This window comes from Diplotaxodon limnothrissa, linkage group LG8 (assembly GCF_057381915.1).
Source record: "Diplotaxodon limnothrissa isolate DT_005_m linkage group LG8, D_limnothrissa_male_GT1.1, whole genome shotgun sequence".
Lineage (NCBI taxonomy): Eukaryota > Metazoa > Chordata > Actinopteri > Cichliformes > Cichlidae > Diplotaxodon > Diplotaxodon limnothrissa.
The window spans coordinates 18,645,898-18,664,909 of NC_140603.1; the positions used below are offsets into that span (position 1 = coordinate 18,645,898).

The 19,012-nt window shown below is 39.3% G+C and overlaps 1 protein-coding gene across 1 annotated transcript in view; it reads left to right on the top strand.

Annotated features, from left to right (window-relative positions):
- The first annotated feature begins 2,428 nt into the window (after positions 1 to 2,428).
- Positions 2,429 to 19,012, top strand: part of gfra1b (gdnf family receptor alpha 1b) — a 28,154-nt gene continuing 11,570 nt past the window's right edge. The window contains exons 1-7 of the mRNA XM_085360758.1: positions 2,429 to 2,468; positions 2,891 to 3,199; positions 3,818 to 3,901; positions 15,132 to 15,310; positions 16,069 to 16,241; positions 17,354 to 17,463; positions 18,856 to 18,990. Coding sequence (XP_085216884.1) covers positions 2,429 to 2,468; positions 2,891 to 3,199; positions 3,818 to 3,901; positions 15,132 to 15,310; positions 16,069 to 16,241; positions 17,354 to 17,463; positions 18,856 to 18,990 — 1,030 coding nt within the window. The remainder of the gene's footprint in view (positions 2,469 to 2,890; positions 3,200 to 3,817; positions 3,902 to 15,131; positions 15,311 to 16,068; positions 16,242 to 17,353; positions 17,464 to 18,855; positions 18,991 to 19,012) is intronic.

Consider the following 19,012-nt stretch of genomic DNA (forward strand, 5'->3'; position numbering starts at 1 on the left):
AGACACCCTGGCTCAATCTGTGTAGCACCAGTTGACTGATTGACTATGAGCTTGCAAGAAAATTCATCAAAGTGTTTGCCTTCACATGCGTGCTCTTGTTATTTACTTTTTCTGCTTTCGCATTACAAAACAATTACAGTAGATGCACGGAGTGATTGCTACTGTAACAGAGCATTCCTTATTTCAGGAGTGACTGGCTGGCCTTCATTACAAACCATGCAAACATTAGCAGCATCATATGTCCAAAGGGGAAAAAATGTTTATGCTGTAGACACCTTTTTTTAAATGAGTGATAAGTGTCAGATCATTTCTTCTTTAAAGTGTTATTCCAAGCTGGCAGTGTCTTGTTTTTATTGATCAGAAGGGATGAAAAACATGTTGCAAGAAAACAAAAGTTACTGTGAAATATCAAAACTCACGGCTCTCTAAGAGGCAGTGAAATGTCTCTTTGCTGTTCTGCATTTTCTACTAGATAAATAATCCTGTGAAGATGGCATAACTGCACTTCTCTTCTTATTCTTTAGCTAATGTGAACACAATTTACACATTTATTTTAATCAGGAGCAGCAGATCGACCTAATGTAAATTAAAGAGAATAAAGCGGGTAAAAACTAAATGAAGGGTGTTCTGGACTCCAAGTGATTTTTGATAAATGAATGACTTGTTATACAAATATTTTTAAGCTATCAGTATATGACTTTCACTGGGAAAATGCTGACCTGAGGTGATAAGCCACCCAGAGCTTGATGCATCTTGCCTTTTGATCAGTGCAGCTTGTAGATTACACCCGCACTTGTATGGCATTTGCTCTGTAAACTCAGACTCTTAGGATTTTTTTCCACCCCTTTAGGGTTAATGTTGTATTTCTTCTGATGATAGCAGAGGTGGGCATACTTCAGGCAAGGCTGCCTAGTTCCAAGATGAGTTCTTCTTTGATTTTCTGTAGAAACGCCTTTAAGCATGGTACGATTTCAGATGTCCTATACACACCATATTTCCTACATAACATTTTAATTCAGTGTTTAATATAACTGCCATTTTAGGGGCAGAATTTTTGGGAGAAAAAAAATCTGCAAGATCCCCGAGTGTTCTGCCAAGTAAACTCTTGAGCACAACCATGTTATTTTTTACTCATTCTCGAAATATGATTGGGGGGATTTTTCAGTGCACAAAAGCAAACTTTGATAGAAAAAGTTTTGTCAGCAGTTATCACGATTTATACAGTAACGGCAATTTCAGATAAAGAAGCAATGTGATTTTCTTTTCTTTTTTCTGCTTAATTCCACTTCCACCCTTGGTGCTGTTTAAGTTGAGGGATTGAAATACTTTGAAACTTTGCTCTTAAGAGTAAAAGAATAAGACTCCTCACTCCCTCAAAACCGAAGAGCATAAACGTGGGGTTTCTAAACATACTGAAGAACTGAGGCAGGGTGGCAATGAAGACTTCCTTCATTGAGATCCAGACGCTTAAAAATCGTCACAATTTAGCCGTTTTTATTTCAATTTTAGAGATTTATGTCAAACCTATTCGGTTTTGGTGTCACGGTTTTGGTGGCCTGCGGGTTACATAAATACATAATAAGCTATTATAAATGTTGATCTTCCTCGAGGTTAATAAGTGAGCTCCATTCAGCTGGAATCGCTCTTACACGTCTTTTACACGTGTAACCTGCTCGCCGCTGGCAAACCATTTGTTGCGACTGCCTTAACAGCTTGATGTAAATGGAGGCTCTTAATGGCTTTATTAAGGTTATTGGGCGCGCAGCTGCATGACGTCACGCCCTCGCACGCTGCATCTCCAGCTTCTGCGTTTTTTTCCATTAGAGTGGAGGACAGTCCAGATCAAACCGCGTTATTTTAGGTTTTACGCTTTAAAGTCCTTTCATCTAAACGGAGTATTCTTCCCCTTTTTTTCGTTTAACTGGATGTAAAATAATAAATAAATTAAAAAACAAACACTTTCATTCCATTCCAGGTAGTGATGGACTGCTCAAGATAAAATAATCCATTTTTCAAGTTGGACTGATTGCTTTTAGGGTTTTGTAATGTGATTTCCAGAGGTTCTGTTTGCAAAGTTTTCCTCCTCCAACCTGCAGGACTGCGTCGGACTAAGGACCCCCGCAGACAAACAGGAGTTGACGCGAGCAGGGTGAAGTGGAGATGGCCCATCAGCGCGCTTCCTTGCGTCTCACTCGCTTTTTGTGTCGTCCTAAAGTCCGGCAGGTTCGCACGGTTTGGTTTTAGCCGCCGGACTCCGGTGGAGAGCTGGGATTCTCGGGAGTGAGAACGCTCTGCTACAGGATGCTTCGTCTTTTTCTCTCGCACAATGTGCAACCAGAGGACAAGTGGATCAGTTTGACAAGTTCTCGTGTCATTTTCTTTTAATCTCGGAAACACCTCGTTAAAAAAGAACATTTTCTAAAGCGCAATGATTTTAACAACTTTTGTCATTACACTGTCCTTTCTGGGTAAGTGCCACATTCATCTGTTGAATTCCTATAATTTATACATAAACATGCGTTTTGAAACGGCGCGTGCTCCTTTGCAGTTCATATGAATAAATTCAAGCAACAGAAGGGTGGTGGTGAACAAGGAGCGTCCTTCGCCAAGCGGCAAAGGAGAAGTTCATTGAACTGATTTGTTCTGCTTGCTGGGACACGGTTGTGAGCCTCCGGGGTTCATAGCTTTTCTGGTGCTCGCTGCATATTTGCGTGTCAGCAGTAATGTGTAGCCTATGTGCGTTAGGAAACAGCACCACAACAACAAAAGTGCTCTCCAATTAAGCAGTGTGTGCTGACAGATGTCTAAACTGTGCGTAATGCAGTGTCAGTAAAGTAGTTTACACGGACTACACAAATCATTCTCACTCACTCTTGTTTCTTACTCCCAGATTCTGTGTTCACCCTGAAGGGTGACAGCGGCTCGGCATCCCGAGCCGTCCGACTGGACTGCGTAAAGGCCAGTGAACAATGTCTAAAGGAGTACTCCTGCAGCACCAAGTACCGGACAATGAGGCAGTGTGTGGCGGGGAGGGAGAGCAACTTCAGCGCGGTCCACGGTGCCGAGGCGCAGGGCGAGTGCCGCAGCGCTATAGATGCCATGAAGCAAAGCCCCCTTTACAACTGTCGATGCCGAAGAGGCATGAAAAAGGAGAAGAACTGTTTGCGGATATTTTGGAGCATATATCAGAGTTTACAGGGTAATTCATGTGCATTTATAGTAGAGGACTGAGCATTAATAAAGATTACTCAAGTAAAAGCATCACTACATGTTAGTCCTGAACTTATAAATGTACTCATGTAGATTTATACTTAAAGGCACAGAAATATAAAGTATTTAAAGTATAGTGATTACAAAGTAGGCTGAACGCCTCCTGTTGTTCTATGATATTACATACTGCTGGACAGTTACCACTCATGCGTTGGTAAAGGTGGAACAAATTTGCAAGGTTATATACTGCAATAATACTTCAGTTTTTATAAGTTTATCACAAATGTCAAGAACCTGCAGAGTAGAGACAAATCTGTACCTCAGACCTGTACCTGGGTGAGCTACTTGACTTGAGGTTATGTCTGAACTCATCATCATCAAAGTTTATCAGTCTACATATCTGTTTATGACTTCAAGAAGGGAACATTTTTTGTATCTGTAATATCACAGTGAGACACACGCCAAGATAAACCTTGTTCTCACACTGCATCAAACTGGGATTAATCCCATTTGATCATAATAAATCCAAATTTATGCATCTGATATTATGCTGTTAGAGAAGACAGCATTTACACACAAACACACACGTTTGCTTTTTGCCATGCAGGTAACGATTTGCTGGAATACTCTCCATATGAACCAGTGAATAGCCGCCTCTCGGATATCTTCCGCCTGGCTCCCATCATAGCTGGTAAGAACCTGTTTTTGCATTCCTGAGGTTTCACTTTGGATGCTGTGCAGTGTTAAGTCACGGCCATTATTTCTCAGTTGTTCTTTAAACCCAGCTTAAGTCACCGCATCGCTGCCACAAATCTGTCACTATTTGACAACCACTTTTTGCTATTGCTGTCTGGTTTCAGGCTGCAGCTTTCAACGCCTATTATCCATCACAAAAGCTTTTATCTGCCACTGTGACCCACCATACACAAAGCAGAGTAATTTAGTGTATTTCACCCTCAAAGCAATAATGAGGGGTCTGCATGTTATTCCACTGTCACAGTATAACGCGGGGAGTAGCGGTTATCTGCTAGTTTTGAATTAATCATCCTTTTAGCGTAGAGGAGGTTTTGTCTGAGCTGCTGGAGACCGCGAGCGCTGAATGCCTGGTTTGAAAAGCGAGAGAAAGAAAAAACAGGAAGCATTTGCGTGTTGTAAAGGTAAATGCCATATGTGTCCTCAACTGTCAAAAGAGTGCAGGTGGACCAGGGAGTGTACACCTAGGCAGGCCCAAAATTAGATCTACAGAGATCCCATAAACACATTCACAGTGAGACAATTAACCATCTGTGTGCATTCAATGGCACTGATAGAACACGTGTGTGTGTGTGTGTGTGTGTGTGTGTGTGTGTGTGTGTGTGTGTGTGTGTGTGTGTGTGTGTGTGTGTGTGTCAAGTGCAGAACTCTTTGGCATGCCTCAATATTGGGCTTCTGGCAGGAGGAGGGTGTCTATTGCATTGGCCAGCTACCATTTCATTGCAAAAAAAGAAAAAAGTGGTCATTTGATTCTTTCTCTCTCCATGTCTCTCGCTCTTCCTATGATTGAATCCACTTGGTATATAACAGTGGTGCTGCTTCAGAGACGAGGGCACAAATGTATTTCAACAGTGAGAAAAAGGAAACATTACTTTAATTGACATTTCTCACCTGCGCTGGAATTATGGCAAGATACTAAAGAGATACCTGCAGGTATGGCAATGAGAGGCTGGGAGGAATTGCAAAAGTGACAAAGCGTCCACAATAACCAGTTAAACCAAGTCGGATTTATTAAAAGGCCAAGAAATAAAACAAAATCAGCTTGAAATAGTCCTGCAAAACCATGTGCAAGTTCCACGACCTCCCAAAAATTCCAAGGAACCCTTTTGAATACATGGGAAAAACCTTCATCAAGATATACTTAAAAAAAAAAGAAATTCAAAGCTTACTCGTCAATATTAAAATATTATTTTAAGTAATAATTTAGATTACCTAGGCAGTGTGAGCAAGACAAATCAGGAAGCAGCGATGGCTCTGAGGAGCCATTATAACGTAAGCAGCTATAGCTTTTACAAATAAATAAATAAATCATTGAGTAGTCTAGATATCAGGAATCCATTTGCCATAAGTGACCTCATTCCTGCCTGCAACTAAGCCAGGCCTCGGGCAATCAAAAGGGTAAAATGATGCACATGCGAGCCAAAATCCAATGATAGGTACTGTACCCCCTGGAGTCTACTGTTAAGGCATAATACTCCCCATTCTGACTGCTATATCACCCAGATAATAAATATTTGAACAGTAACACTTTTTTCTGCTCTGTGCTTCAGGACATTTAACTAGAAGTAAAGTACAGGCGTCTCCAGTAAATGCCATGTCTCATCATGGATTTTTTTAACAACAGTATAAGAAGAAGACTGAAAGAAATTTAGCTTTTACTAATAAAAAATAAATAAAATTGAATAAATCCCAGAGTTTGGGGATTTAAAGTGATTGGGCACAAACATACAAAGGAAAAGCTTCTCCCAGAAGCCTCTGCTGCCATCCTTTTCCTTTAGTCAGCAGTGAAATCATAAAAAACACCAGTGGATCAGTCAGTCCTTAAAGCATTGTTCCCAGACTAGTTAGAAGTAGTGATATATATATATTTTTGATGACTTTGCAAACACTTTTTATGGTAAACTATTTGATGTTTACCCTAACAAGGTGATTTCTAAACAGCCATTAGATGAAGACTTGTTATATCTTGGCATGGTGTGCATGGTATCCTGAAAAATTAAGAGAAAAGTAGGTAAAGATAAAAAAAGATGCAGCAGGCCTAAGAAGGAAGAAAAACAGATTTGCCAGATTACGCAAGAACTTGATTCAAGGTCAGTAACAACAGGTCTTATTGAATTATTGTTATCAATACATACAGGGAGATACAACGTTGAGTGTCTACAGCCAATTGTAAACATGGTGGAGGCTCTGTCATGGTTTGGGGTTACATCTCAGCTGTGTACTACAATGTAGTACACAAAGGAGCACTGTCTGTCATGGATTGGCCTCCCCAGAGACCTGTTGTCACCGTTATTGAAGCAGTGTGAGATCATGTTGAAAGAGAACAGAACAAAAGGCAGAAAAGCTTTGGGATGTCCTTCAGGAAGCCCGGAGAACTGTTTCTGAAGACGTCATTGCAATTAATCCAGTGTTTGTTGAGACGGGCGTGTAGAATATCAAATGAACGAATAACACAGAGGGCATTCATAACGCAAAGTCAAGACAATTACTCTACCTCTTTTGATTTTTGAGTACTGCCTTTGTTACGTCATTATGGCACCAGTGAAAAGATTTTCTTATGTCATACTAATAACATTATCGATTCAATCCGAAAGGCGTGACATCGAGGCCACTAACTGGTAGAATATACCCGCAAGGAGCTACTGAAATGAAATGCTGCGTCATTTATAAATCAATGATGAAGATCAATCAGTGAGAGTGCTTTTTACAGATACTGGTGTGCAGACAAAGGGAACTGTGGGGCTACAGCACTGCCCTTAACACACTGCATTTATGTCTATTACAATCTACGAGGGTACTTCAGGGCATTCAAGGCTGGCAGCGGTGGTATGAGTGCCGAATCCATTCCAAGAGGCTCTTTTCAGTAGCACATAGTGTACATAATATTGAGCAATAAATTAAGCAAATACATTTTCATTTTTAATAAAATGCTTCCTCTTAAAATTCATGTTTGCATGTATTGCTTCTTTGAAATTTGAGATTGGATTGTGTCAGTGCAGTCTTACGCATGCTTTTTGTACTCAATTAAATTCCAGCCGCTCATGTTCATATGAAGCTACTTTATAACCACTACAAATCTGAACAAATGTTCTTCACCCCATCCTTAATTGATATCTTGCAGAAGTTTCCAAAACCTCCTCAAGCCAGATCCTCAAATTTAACACAGAAGCAGTTATTTTCTTTAAGAAAGTCTCCCTACTAGTTACTGGCCCTAGAGCTGATCCCAGTATCTTTACCCCCTCCTCCCAGTCCATCCGCAGATCTCATCAGTAGTCCCGCTGAGGATATAGCCACTGAAAAAGAGATGAAGCTTGCCATGATGATTTTCCATTGCAGGAATCTCAAGAATAATTCAGTGGGTCTAGATGCCTGAAGCAACAGATTAATCCTCAGTAGTATTTGTCCTTTGCTGCTGGCCTCAGTGTTCCTGTGAACTATCCATATGTGAGCAAACTTCTCCAGCTGAACATCAGTGTGGCTATCAGCAGAAGAAACACTTTAAATTTGCTGACTCTTTCTGCACAAACCTGCTTTTAGCTGTATCAGCAAATCACTGGATGGCACTTCCTCTCCCCTTTGTTTTTTTCTGCCCCCTCTGAAACCGCAAAAAGCTCAGTTTATTCCAACTGAATTCAATTATGAGGTCGGAAATTCACTTATATGTTGAGTAATTACACAGCAAATATCAGATATTCGGTGCCATGAAGTAAAACCAACAAAACTTTATTGCATAGTAAGCACACAATTTAAAATATAAGAGGTTTTAGTTATATGCTACTACATCTAAATATGAAGACTGCACAAATCCACCAATATCTGTAGACTAAAATCCAATGAAGATGTTGAATAACCACCTCCAGCATGGATGTCACTGAACTGGAGATATACGGCATTACTTTCGTATTATTAAATACATGCATTTGTTAGTTTACTGTGAAAGACAGCTAAATAGTTGTGTTTGCTGGACATGCTTCGTAAAACTGAAAAACAGTTTTATGAAAAACAGCCTAATTGCTGTAACTGTGAATTATTGCTAATTATCCCTAATTCATGCAAAGCAAAACTATTTGGTCAATGACATTCTTGGCATGATTGATACTATCAATAGGTATGGAAACTACAAAATACACAAAAATGCAAGTTCACAGGCTGTCATTTACAAACTTACTAACCCAATTCCAACATGTCTTGCCACTCTGACACATATGAATGTTACCGGAAGAAGTAAAATGGCCTGAAAAGCAGAAATTCCTCAACATGATGAGTGTACTTTATGGCTTACCGTGATAAGTTGTGCGCAGCAGGCAGAGTGGATATGCAACCATAAGTGATGCAGGCAATTGCTAATGATAGCTTTGAGATGAAAAAATAAAGTACTGTAGGTTGCAGGTGACACATGATAGTGTTTTCTGACAAGTGTGCTGTTATTTTATGTGAGTTTACCACACCCTACGCCCACACACAGGAATATGTACGCATACATGTTGTCACGAATGTGTGCATTACTCCTTCACAGAAAAAAAAACACTCTAGGCATTCATACATGCAGTTAAACTCTGAAGAACTGCAGTGATTACGGTAACGGGCAAAAATTTAATTAACTTCTATTCCTTTAATCTAATAATTGTTTTACGTTACATTATCTTTTCAGATATGAGAAATTTGCACAGATCAGTTGATCTCAGTGCGATACCTTTTGATGCATGTAATTGGAAAAATTTGCAGTAATGGTGCTATTTAGGTTTTTTTAATTTGCACATTTTTGCTGCAAGCCCTTGTGCAACACATCCCAACCACTGCTTGTTATTCTGTGTCTGACCTAATCATTGTGATAACAGCTGTCACTGTAGACTTCTTTCTTCATGGTAAAAAGGTGAATTACACAATAAAAAGAAATAATCAATTTCAGATCTAAGCATATGATTAGAAAACTCATGTGGTTCTTAGCACGTTTTAAAATTAAGTAAATATAATGTTAGATGAACAAAAGAGCATGACATATTACACTTTCTATTGATTTACTGATTTCTATTTAACAAAAATATTCAGGTCAAATCCAGGAGTGCAGGTCCTGTGGCCTCAAGAAAGGCCCAAATATTCACCCCTCCAACATTGTGCTTAACATTTTCAGGCATTTGTGCTGATATGCCATTTGTCTTTTGCCAAACGTGTTCCTGTGTTTTATGGCCAAATATCTTGACTTTGGTCTCATCCCTTCAAAGGACATTGTTCCAGAAGTATTGTTGTTGGTCCAGATAAAGTTTTCCAAACCTAAGCTTAAGCTTTGCTTTTTAAAAATTATACAGAAGAAGATTAACCTTTAACTTGCTAATCATTTGTTTTTCTGAGATGTAGCCTTTGGTTGTTTGTGTGTTTTGGAAGATTTCCTGAGCATTGAATGGTCTGACCTTGGAGTGAATTTGCTGAGAACTGCCTTTCTGTTTTTCTCACTGTAGAATCTTGGACTTCAAATTATTTGGAAATTTCCTTAAAACCCTTCCCAGACTGAAGGGCTGCAACAATCGCTTCTCTAAGATCATTGCTGATGTATTTCCTCCATGGCATTGGGTTAGCACACACCTAAATGCTCCAGACCTGCAAACTGCCCAAACATGTGCTTTTATAGAGGCGTTCCTTCTTGCTGATGATCAGTTAATCAAGTGCATTTAATTAGCTGCACCTCGTTACTACCTAACTGCTTAATTTCTACGTAATAAGATTTAATGCTGTACTTACTGCACTTAGTTTTTCACCCACTGCTCCATTTTGACTAAATTGTTCTAAAATGAATAATTACATTTAATTTTAAGACTCAGTACTGATAAAATGGTACCAGTCTAAACTTGTCTGGTAAAGACTGGATTTCTAACAATGATAATGTTTTGATAAGTAAAAACTTAGGACTGAAAGACTACTTTTTTTCCATGACAGTATGTACAAGGAAAGTACAAAGTATGCACAAAAAACGCTTTAAAAACAATGTTGTTCTGTAACATTTGTCCACACAGTTCACTGTAATTTTACAGATAAACCTAACCATCAAAAAAAAAATAGTTGTTGCTCTGGCCAGGCCTTTTTGTACATCTCTTTGAGTAACACACAAAACAAAAACCCTGTAAAGTGAGAGCAAAAACAGAAAGAAAATTACCATTTTTAACTGGCAAACAACAAAACAACAAAATAGAACAAAAGCACAAAGCAGAGGTGCACCTGGGTATCATATCTGACTCACAGCAATCAGAGCTCAGAGCTCAGCCTTTCTTTCTGCAATATCCTGCACTGATAGCGCACCAAGTCCAATCAAAAATACTCTAAGTAGAAGATTTCTGGTAAAAGAAAATGCTCCCAACAACCTGAAATTTAAAAGGGTAGTTCAGCTTCCATAGTAACATGTTTGTCACTGGGCACATGCGTTATTATTACAGGAAAATTTGATCATGTGAGTAATGTCCGCAGGCAATCATAATCATCGGGGACTCTGTAGGGAATTTCATTCTCAGCATAACATTTCTGCAGCTACTTAAGCTTACTCTTTAAATCAATGCACGATAAATGAGCTACTAGAGGATTAAATGGAGGAAAGGAATAATGGCTGCGGTAAAAACTAAAGGGGATTTTGCTAATTGCATTGGTGCATTTAATAAATTGGTCTTGGGTCTGGTCAAGTATTAAGACACTGGTGTGGATTTAGTGATGCTGGCAGGAAACCTGACAGAAGGCCAGATGCCATGACGGAGAGGCTCTGACCAATTCAGGGCTTTCTTAAATTACAAAGACGAAACTGAATAGAGAGACGGGTTATAATAAATGAAGTGAATCACTGATACGCTATGAACGATATTAATTTGAATCATTATCTAGATGGCAAAGTTCTTGTTTTTAAGTTTAGGTGACTTTGTGAATTTTGAGTAAAGCGAAGAGAGAGTCGAATCAGGCATTGTGCCAGACTGTTATACAGCCTGAAGACATTTAACACTACTGGCCTTATTTTACTCATAAAATAAGATATCTCATTAAACGAGAGTCAAATAAATAAATAAAGAGTCCTGAAAAGTATTAAAAGATTTATAAGAGAATCTATGATTAACCAAACCTCTCAGAAAATCAGTTATAACAGACAAGCAGCTATAACAATAGCCAAGGAACCATTATGGTAGTTAAAATTCATTTTTCAATTAAACAGCAATCTTTCATAAATTCATAAATTCATAAATGCACTTGGCAGATGGCTAAAAAAGTATTATGTTAAAACATGACAAGATTAGAAATCCTGCTGCACTCTATGGGGAATGTCATAAATGGTAAATGGCCTGTATTTATACAGCGCTTTACTAGTCCCTAAGCACCCCAAAGCGCTTTACATATCCAATTATCCACACATTCACACACTGGTGATGGCAAGCTACATTGTAGCCACAGCCACCCTGGGGCGCGCTGACAGAGACGAGGTTGCCGGACACTGGCGCCACCGGGCCCTCTGACCACCACCAGTAGGCAACGGGTGAAGTGTCTTGCCCAAGGACACAGCGACCGAGACTGTCCAAGCCGGGGCTCGAACCGGCAACCTTCCGATTACAAGGCGAACTCCCAACTCTTGAGCCACGATCGCCCCATAGTATTTTTAACTAAACCTGTTCAGTGAGTTTCACAGTAATCCACACCTTTTTAAGACTTGAGAGCTTCAGGCACACAGCTGGCTGTTGATGGTTAGCTTAAGGGTCACATGAATTCTCAGTATTACTCTAATCTGTGTCTTTTGGACAGGAGAGGATTTTTATGTCATACGCAGACAAAAGTGCAATTCCACGATGTTCATATTAATGTTCTTGGATTACATTCAGAGGGGGAAAAAGGGAGCAGATCGAGCAATTTCTTTGCCGAACATTGTTATCCAGGACCACTTCAGTGAAATGGAAGGTTACAGCGAAGGGACAGCTCTACTGTTTCTGAATGGAATGTGTTTAATGGTAGCATCAATCCAGAAAATTTTGTGTGCTTCATTCCATGTGCAGTCTGCATAGAAATGAGAAATTTGTCTGAATCCATAAAGATATGCTAAAGAAAGCGGATGGCAGAGGTGCACAAAGCTTTGAGGATTTTCCTGCCAGGAAACCTGGATGCCCCAAACCCTACATGCAGGATTCTCATTTTTCTTCCCCCTTGGTTTTAGGGTCACTGTTCAGCGCCGTAGTACTGCAGAGACATTTAGCATAAAATAGCAATGTTAGCATTTATTGAGGAAAAAATAAACGCTCAAGTGTCCCATTAGCCATGTAACACTTATAAACAACATCATTGTCAACAAGAAAAAGTAAACAAATAATAAACAACTTGGCTGATCCCAACTATCAGATGATTATTGGGGTTTTCTCTGTATTATTATAGGGTGCTTACCTTACAATGTAAATTGCCTTGAGGCACCTTGAACTGAAATTCAGGGGTCCTAGTTTTTTCTGACCTATGTTTACTGTATTTTGTCTTCGGTACTGTATATGCAGTGTACTCTGTATACACAGTAGACAACACTGTAGAAGACCAGGACAAACAGAAATATGTCTGGATGCTGACTTCAGTGAAAAAGCATTTGCTCCTTCCTTTCTGCGGATTAGACAGACAAAAGGCTTTAGATATCACCCTGATACCACCAACACACCTGAATCAAATGATTAGTTCATTACCAGGCCTCTGGAGAACTTCAAGACATGTTGACGAGGTGGTTGGATCAAGGACACATCTAAAACCTGCAGGACACCGGTCCCTGAGGCCTGGAGTTGGACAGCCCTGACCTAGTCCACAGTCCAGACTTTAATCCAATTGGGATGATTTGGCATGACCTCAGACAGCACGTTTACGCTGGAAACCCCTCCAATGTGGCTCAATTCTTCTAAAAGAGTGAGCCAAAATTCCTCCACAGCGATGTGAAGGACTTTTTGACAGTTGTCACAAACGGTTACATGCAGTTCTTTCTATTAGGTTTATAAGGGAATGATTTTTTCTCAGAGGGCTGGGTAGATTTGGATAAGTTTTTTTCTTAATAAATGAATCATCATTTAAGATCTGAATTTTGTATTTACTCAGGTTATCTTTGTCTAATGCTAAAATTAGTTTGATGTAAGTGTGAAAAATATGCAAATAACTAAGAAGGGAAGGGAAAATACTTTCTCACAACATTACACATATAGGTTTGTTGGAGAGGTGCAGGTGCTTTCTGATCATTACTCCCCCAAGGCTGGTATAATTATCCTCTTGTCTGAGTTTCATATGTAGGCCTACCCGGCCGACAGTCTTTCAAATGTCTTGCATCATCCCATTAGAGGTCATGGGGTCAGATCCCTCTGTTTGTCATTTACTGCAGTGGTGGTCTTGCTCGGGGGGAGAAACATAAGAAGGCTGTGTGAGACTCATGATGTTACTCATAACTTTGATAATTCAGTGTTTATTTTACAAAGAAACACAGAAAGAATATACAACTTGAGAGTCAACTAAACAAGCAAATACATACTGGTACACAATAGAGCATTCAAATGGAATTTCCCAATCCCACTGATGCTGTATAACCCAGTGGCAATGTAAAAGTGCCTTAATGTCAACACTAAATTTGTTAAGAAATAGAATCATATTACTGTTTTATGTGATGCTGTTTTAGGACATAATGTTCTCTGAGGGAGGATGTGGGTGAGGTAATTGTTGAACTTTGCTATATCAACATCATTACTCTTTGTGATCGCAAATGACTCTAAAGTATAAATTCAAAATGAGCTTCCTAACTGCTAAAACGCTTTTTTTGTTGTTCATTTTTACCTGCTGTGGGGTATTATGTCAATATGGCTCCAGCGTATGACCTTCTTACTAACACACAACCTGGCCAGTTAATTTGCACACGCAGATAACCTCATTTGAACCCAGGTCGTCAAAAGTGATAACTTTTTCAAAACAGTTTTTAAATCCAACTTAGGTCAGCATTTTCCTGCAGGTTAACAGTAATGGAGGTAAACCCGTAACACCCACGACCCAAAAGCTACAAACAGCCACTGAAGGATCACAGCCCACATCTCTAGTCACTTGTCAGATGTAAGTAATGGGTTTTGTAATATGTGATTAACCCAAAGTTCAAGAATGTATTCAGATTTAATCATAGCTCATTCTGTGGTGCATGAAAGAGTGCAGTGAGCTTCAATTCCACCTCAAAAGGCAAAATTACAGAATTCATTCTTCCATGTCGAGGCAGAGGATACAGTCTGTGTTACTGTGCAGAAAGCAGTGGAGCAGGAAAGACTTTAATGACAACAAATGAGAAGTGAGAGGCATTATTTTGGCCGCAGAATGCTTTCTTTCTGTGACGGAAGGCGAGGCACACAGGGATGGAAACGGAGATGACCTGATTTCCATAACTTAAGCCAAGGAATGTGAACCGTGCCTGAGGATGTGCCTGTATTTTTGAGGCAAAATCAGCCTCGGTTACATATGCTATGCATGAGAACATGAGAAACGGTTACAATCACAAAAATCACATAACATCTGCTTTTTTTAATACTCTCAAAGATGGGTTTTTAGCTTTTATCCAGTTGGGAATGATAAACTGTCAAGATGCTCCAACTATTGATTTCTGCTGCTAAAAGTATAAATGGAAGGCCTGATCAGAGAGACCTGAGATGTGAGATATGATAAATACATAAAGCACCTCATGCATTAAATGAAGCAAAAATTGCTTGAATGTTTTGTGCTAAATTGCTAGAAAAGACTTCTCTATCTGAACAGTTGTTCTCATATATTCTGCAGTTTCAAACAATTTAACGGTAAATGATCCAAATGCATTCAAAATAATCAATAATAAATCGTTTTTTATTGTTCTCAATTATATAACACTGTAGTTTTACTTTAAAAATAGATGCAAACTAATAAAAACAGGTACTTTTAGAAGAAAGGGGGCTTTATGACAAAGTGAAAATAATGTTGGGAAAGAATAAAAGTTGCACTGATGATCCTGTTTTCTTCGTCTGATTTGAAAATATTTCTACGCTTATTTTATGGATTTCTTACTATTCACTCATGTAACTTACCTACCATGTTAATTTTGATTGGCTTGGCTTAAACAACAGCGCACAAAAATCAGTAAGTCTCACGTTAGAAAATATTAAATAACTGCGTGACTCTTTCCTCTCTCTTAGTCGAGCCTGCCTCCACAAAGGAGAACAACTGTCTGAATGCTGCCAAGGCCTGTAACTTGAATGACACGTGTAAGAAGTATCGCTCGGCTTACATCAACCCCTGCACTAGCAGGGTGTCCACTTCTGAGGTTTGCAACAAGCGCAAATGCCACAAGGCTCTAAGACAGTTCTTTGACAAGGTAATTATCCTCGCATTTTCCTACACATTTTCTATTTCGAAAATCTCTGCTTTTGCAGACACAAATTTCGAGGCTCCTCTGTAGATTTTTTTCAGACCATATTTGACACCGGAGGTTTATTTTGAAGATAAACAGTTTTAAAATCCTGCTTATTACTTTCTGACTACTGGCTGCTGTTATGTTGCCAGATTATAGCTCTTGATACTGTAGTTCATATACGTCAAACACAACATTTTACTGAGGATGAATGCTTAAACAGCAGCAACGAAGCTAGCCTATGTCAGTATTTTAAACATGTTTAATGACTATTATAGAAATGTTGCATTGCTGTAAATAAGAAGAACAGCTCGGTTAAAATAGTTAAACTATTTACATTTCACAGCAGCAGTGCAACATTGTTTATTCACTGCATTCACACAAAATCTATATGAAGAGAAAAGCGTTGCCACATAATCTTCTTTTTGGTTATTTGTGATGCTAAGTACAAAACATATGAAATTTAAAGTGTCTTTCAGTCTAATTTCTATCTCAGTCTTTCACATAGCTGCAGTATAGCTGCATATCCACACCATACTTTCTGCCCAGCTTTATGATATTCAGTTTACACATCGGCTTGCAAGGGGTCAAAGGGTGGGTAATATTTTGGCTGTGCTGGATGCATGCCATGCCATCAAAACAATGCAGAAATTTATATAGAACACAGATGTTTGAGAAAGCAAGCATTAAATGTCAAATGCCGTTTCCTTTCCAAAACCAAGGTTCCCACGAAATACAGCTACGGGATGCTGTTTTGCTCCTGTCCAACGGGGGATCAGACAGCATGTGCAGAACGCAGACGTCAAACCATTGTACCAGTGTGCTCCTACGAGGATAAGGACAAAACCAACTGTTTATCTCTTCAAAACACATGTAAGACCAACTACATATGCAGGTAAGGCACCTCGAGATACTGGGTAGACTTTTTTTTACATGATGTTTTTCTATGGCAGTAAATATGACCATAAATTAACCACTAAGATTTTTCCTCCATTCTGTCCATCTTGAGCAAAGTACAAATTGAAAACTAAATATTCAAAATGTAATTTATCGTAAATTGCAGCCACTTTAAGTCTGTAATCGAACTGCTAAAAATATGTGCAAATTAGACTGGGTTGTCATGTACTGTCAGTTATAAACATTGCATAAATTAGGTAAGTTTTTATTCACTCGTGGAGTTTTGCTGTAATGTCTTAAATCTACAGTAAAAGTAAAGTAATTAGGAAGTGAGTAGATAAAGAGCCGTGAAGATAAAGTGGCTAAGAAGGAAATAATCCTACAATTATAATAACATAATAATAATAATAATAATAATAGTAACAATAATCTAGTTTCCCCCTCTTGTCCGTTGTCATCCATGTATTCCCTCTTTGTAGATGTCATGTGTTGCAAGTGTTCCCATTTGTCACCTTTCGGCTGAGGTCGGCGCTGCGGGTTGCTCCGTGTATTTGATTTGGCAGACTTTTGCCCTTCCTGATGCAACCCCCAAGGCATTCAGGGATCTTCACTTGTTAGGCCGATGTGTGAAGTGGCCACTATCCTCTCAGAGTAGTTTGCATCAACCGCTCTCCTTCAGACACCTCAGGACATTAAAATTGACAGTCAGACCCTGGGGTGGAAATTTATAGAAACCAAAAAAAAAGAGTGCCGTGCTCCTGACTCCTGACCTGATGCTAAACCTTTAAGCATGAAAACTCTGGACTCTTTGCGCTGAAGACCACATTTTAGTCTTGGGTGCCAAAGACCTACACTGTCACGAGTAACTATCATCAACATGACAGTCAGGCCATTTTGACACAAAAGCTGATGTTCGCACTTATCAAACAACATGTGCTTGTGGTCTGAACGGGAAATCCAGGGAATGAGCAAACATAGCAGGAAGTGATATAATGCTTTTAAAAGTGACAACCTTGAAGAAATGACTTGAAATTACTGATCAGTTACTCAAAAATATGTCAAAACCGCAAAGCAGCGACTTCTTCAACCTCTTTTAACTCTTGTTCATAGGTCAAGACTGGCAGACTTCATCAGCAACTGTCAGCCAGAGGTTCACTCCATATCCGGCTGTCTTAGAGAGAACTATGCTGACTGTCTGCTTTCTTACTCAGGTCTTATTGGTAAGTTAATCAAGTTGTAAAGCTGGATTACATTTAAAATTTTAGCAAAACTGCTGCTGCTATTAGGACAAACTAGCATTAAGAAATTAAACCAAACTCATTCTATTTTTGTATTTTCTTTTTTACAAATTCTTTATTTACTTTGGTGTGGGGGGATTTTTGGTCGCCGTTTTCGGTAATTTGCAGATTTTTGTCAGCTCAATTAGAAGTAAAATGCAGTTTTAAACACATTTGCTTTTTCTTAAAGTACAAGCCAACAGAAACCCATTAAAAGTAGGGGAAAAAAGCGATGTGAATATATTCCATTGCATTATAATTTACATGCCCCGCTTCTTTGCCTCTCTGCAGCTAGCATGCTGACCTGCAAACTGCAAGTTTGGCATGCATTTTCAAAGCAGAGCTTAAGATACGAGGTTAAAGACGCAAGACACCCAAGTTCACAGTCAATAAATTAAAAATTTGTAGCGTGTACAAGGCATCGCACTTCATAAGCCAAAACACTGTGCAGAAAAGTACTTAATTCAGGATTTTTTTCCATCAGCAGGTTTAATTATGTAGAAAGGAAAAATGATGTCCCACTGAGTTTTTGTAATGAGATTTGAACGCAGGGCAACAGTGACCAATTGCAAACTCAACAGGCAGACATTTTAATCTGCACCATTCATATCATGCTTCACACAGTTTACACCCTCTAATGGGCCCCCCCGAGTTTAACCGCTCATTTCTGCCTTCACACACAAAAATCTGCATGTACTTGCGGAGCTAATAACTATGAGCCTACTCAACCCCAATGATCCCTAAACAAATCAGCATTTTATTCAGTTTCATTAAGATGGGAAAAAAAATAGCCAAGAATAGTTTCATTTGGCTATTTCGTCCATAAAGTACAATGTGCCCCAGTTTAGTCGTAACTGTGGACTCACAATGGGTGTTAAGCGTCAGCAGCCCCGAAAACACTTGTCACAAGTCTCTTCAGAGCTGCTATGTGTCACCTGCAGTGACATTAGCACTTGTTTGAATAATGTGGATGCTCTTGAAAAGAAAAGAAAAAGCCATTGGCCACATAATGAGGATACTTTACCAGGCAATGAGTGTCATAATCGTGATGCAGCAAGTTGTCAATGCCAAGTGTCAATGTCGAGACAGAGTTTCACTCTAATGTAGCATCTTTTAATTCAGTGCAAGTTCTGTAAAACTTATAAACAGGTTAAAGTTTGCCTGCAGTGGAGAATCTGCTTACACACACAGACTGACCTGAATATTTCTATTTAAGCATGCAGAGCCTCGAGCCTACCCGATAAACCAAAGACGTCCTGGTAGAAGGTTTCCACTGGAATAATGGGATGACAGTCATATTCACTAACAGTGGTCTACTTGTGTTTTATGCTGCAGGTACAGTGATGACACCCAATTATGTGCGATCCTTTGGAATTAGCCTGTCGCCGTGGTGCGACTGCAGTGGCAGTGGGAACAGCAAGCCAGACTGTGATAAATTTGTTGAGCTGTTCACCAACAACCGATGTCTACGTAAGTGCCCATATTCACCCAT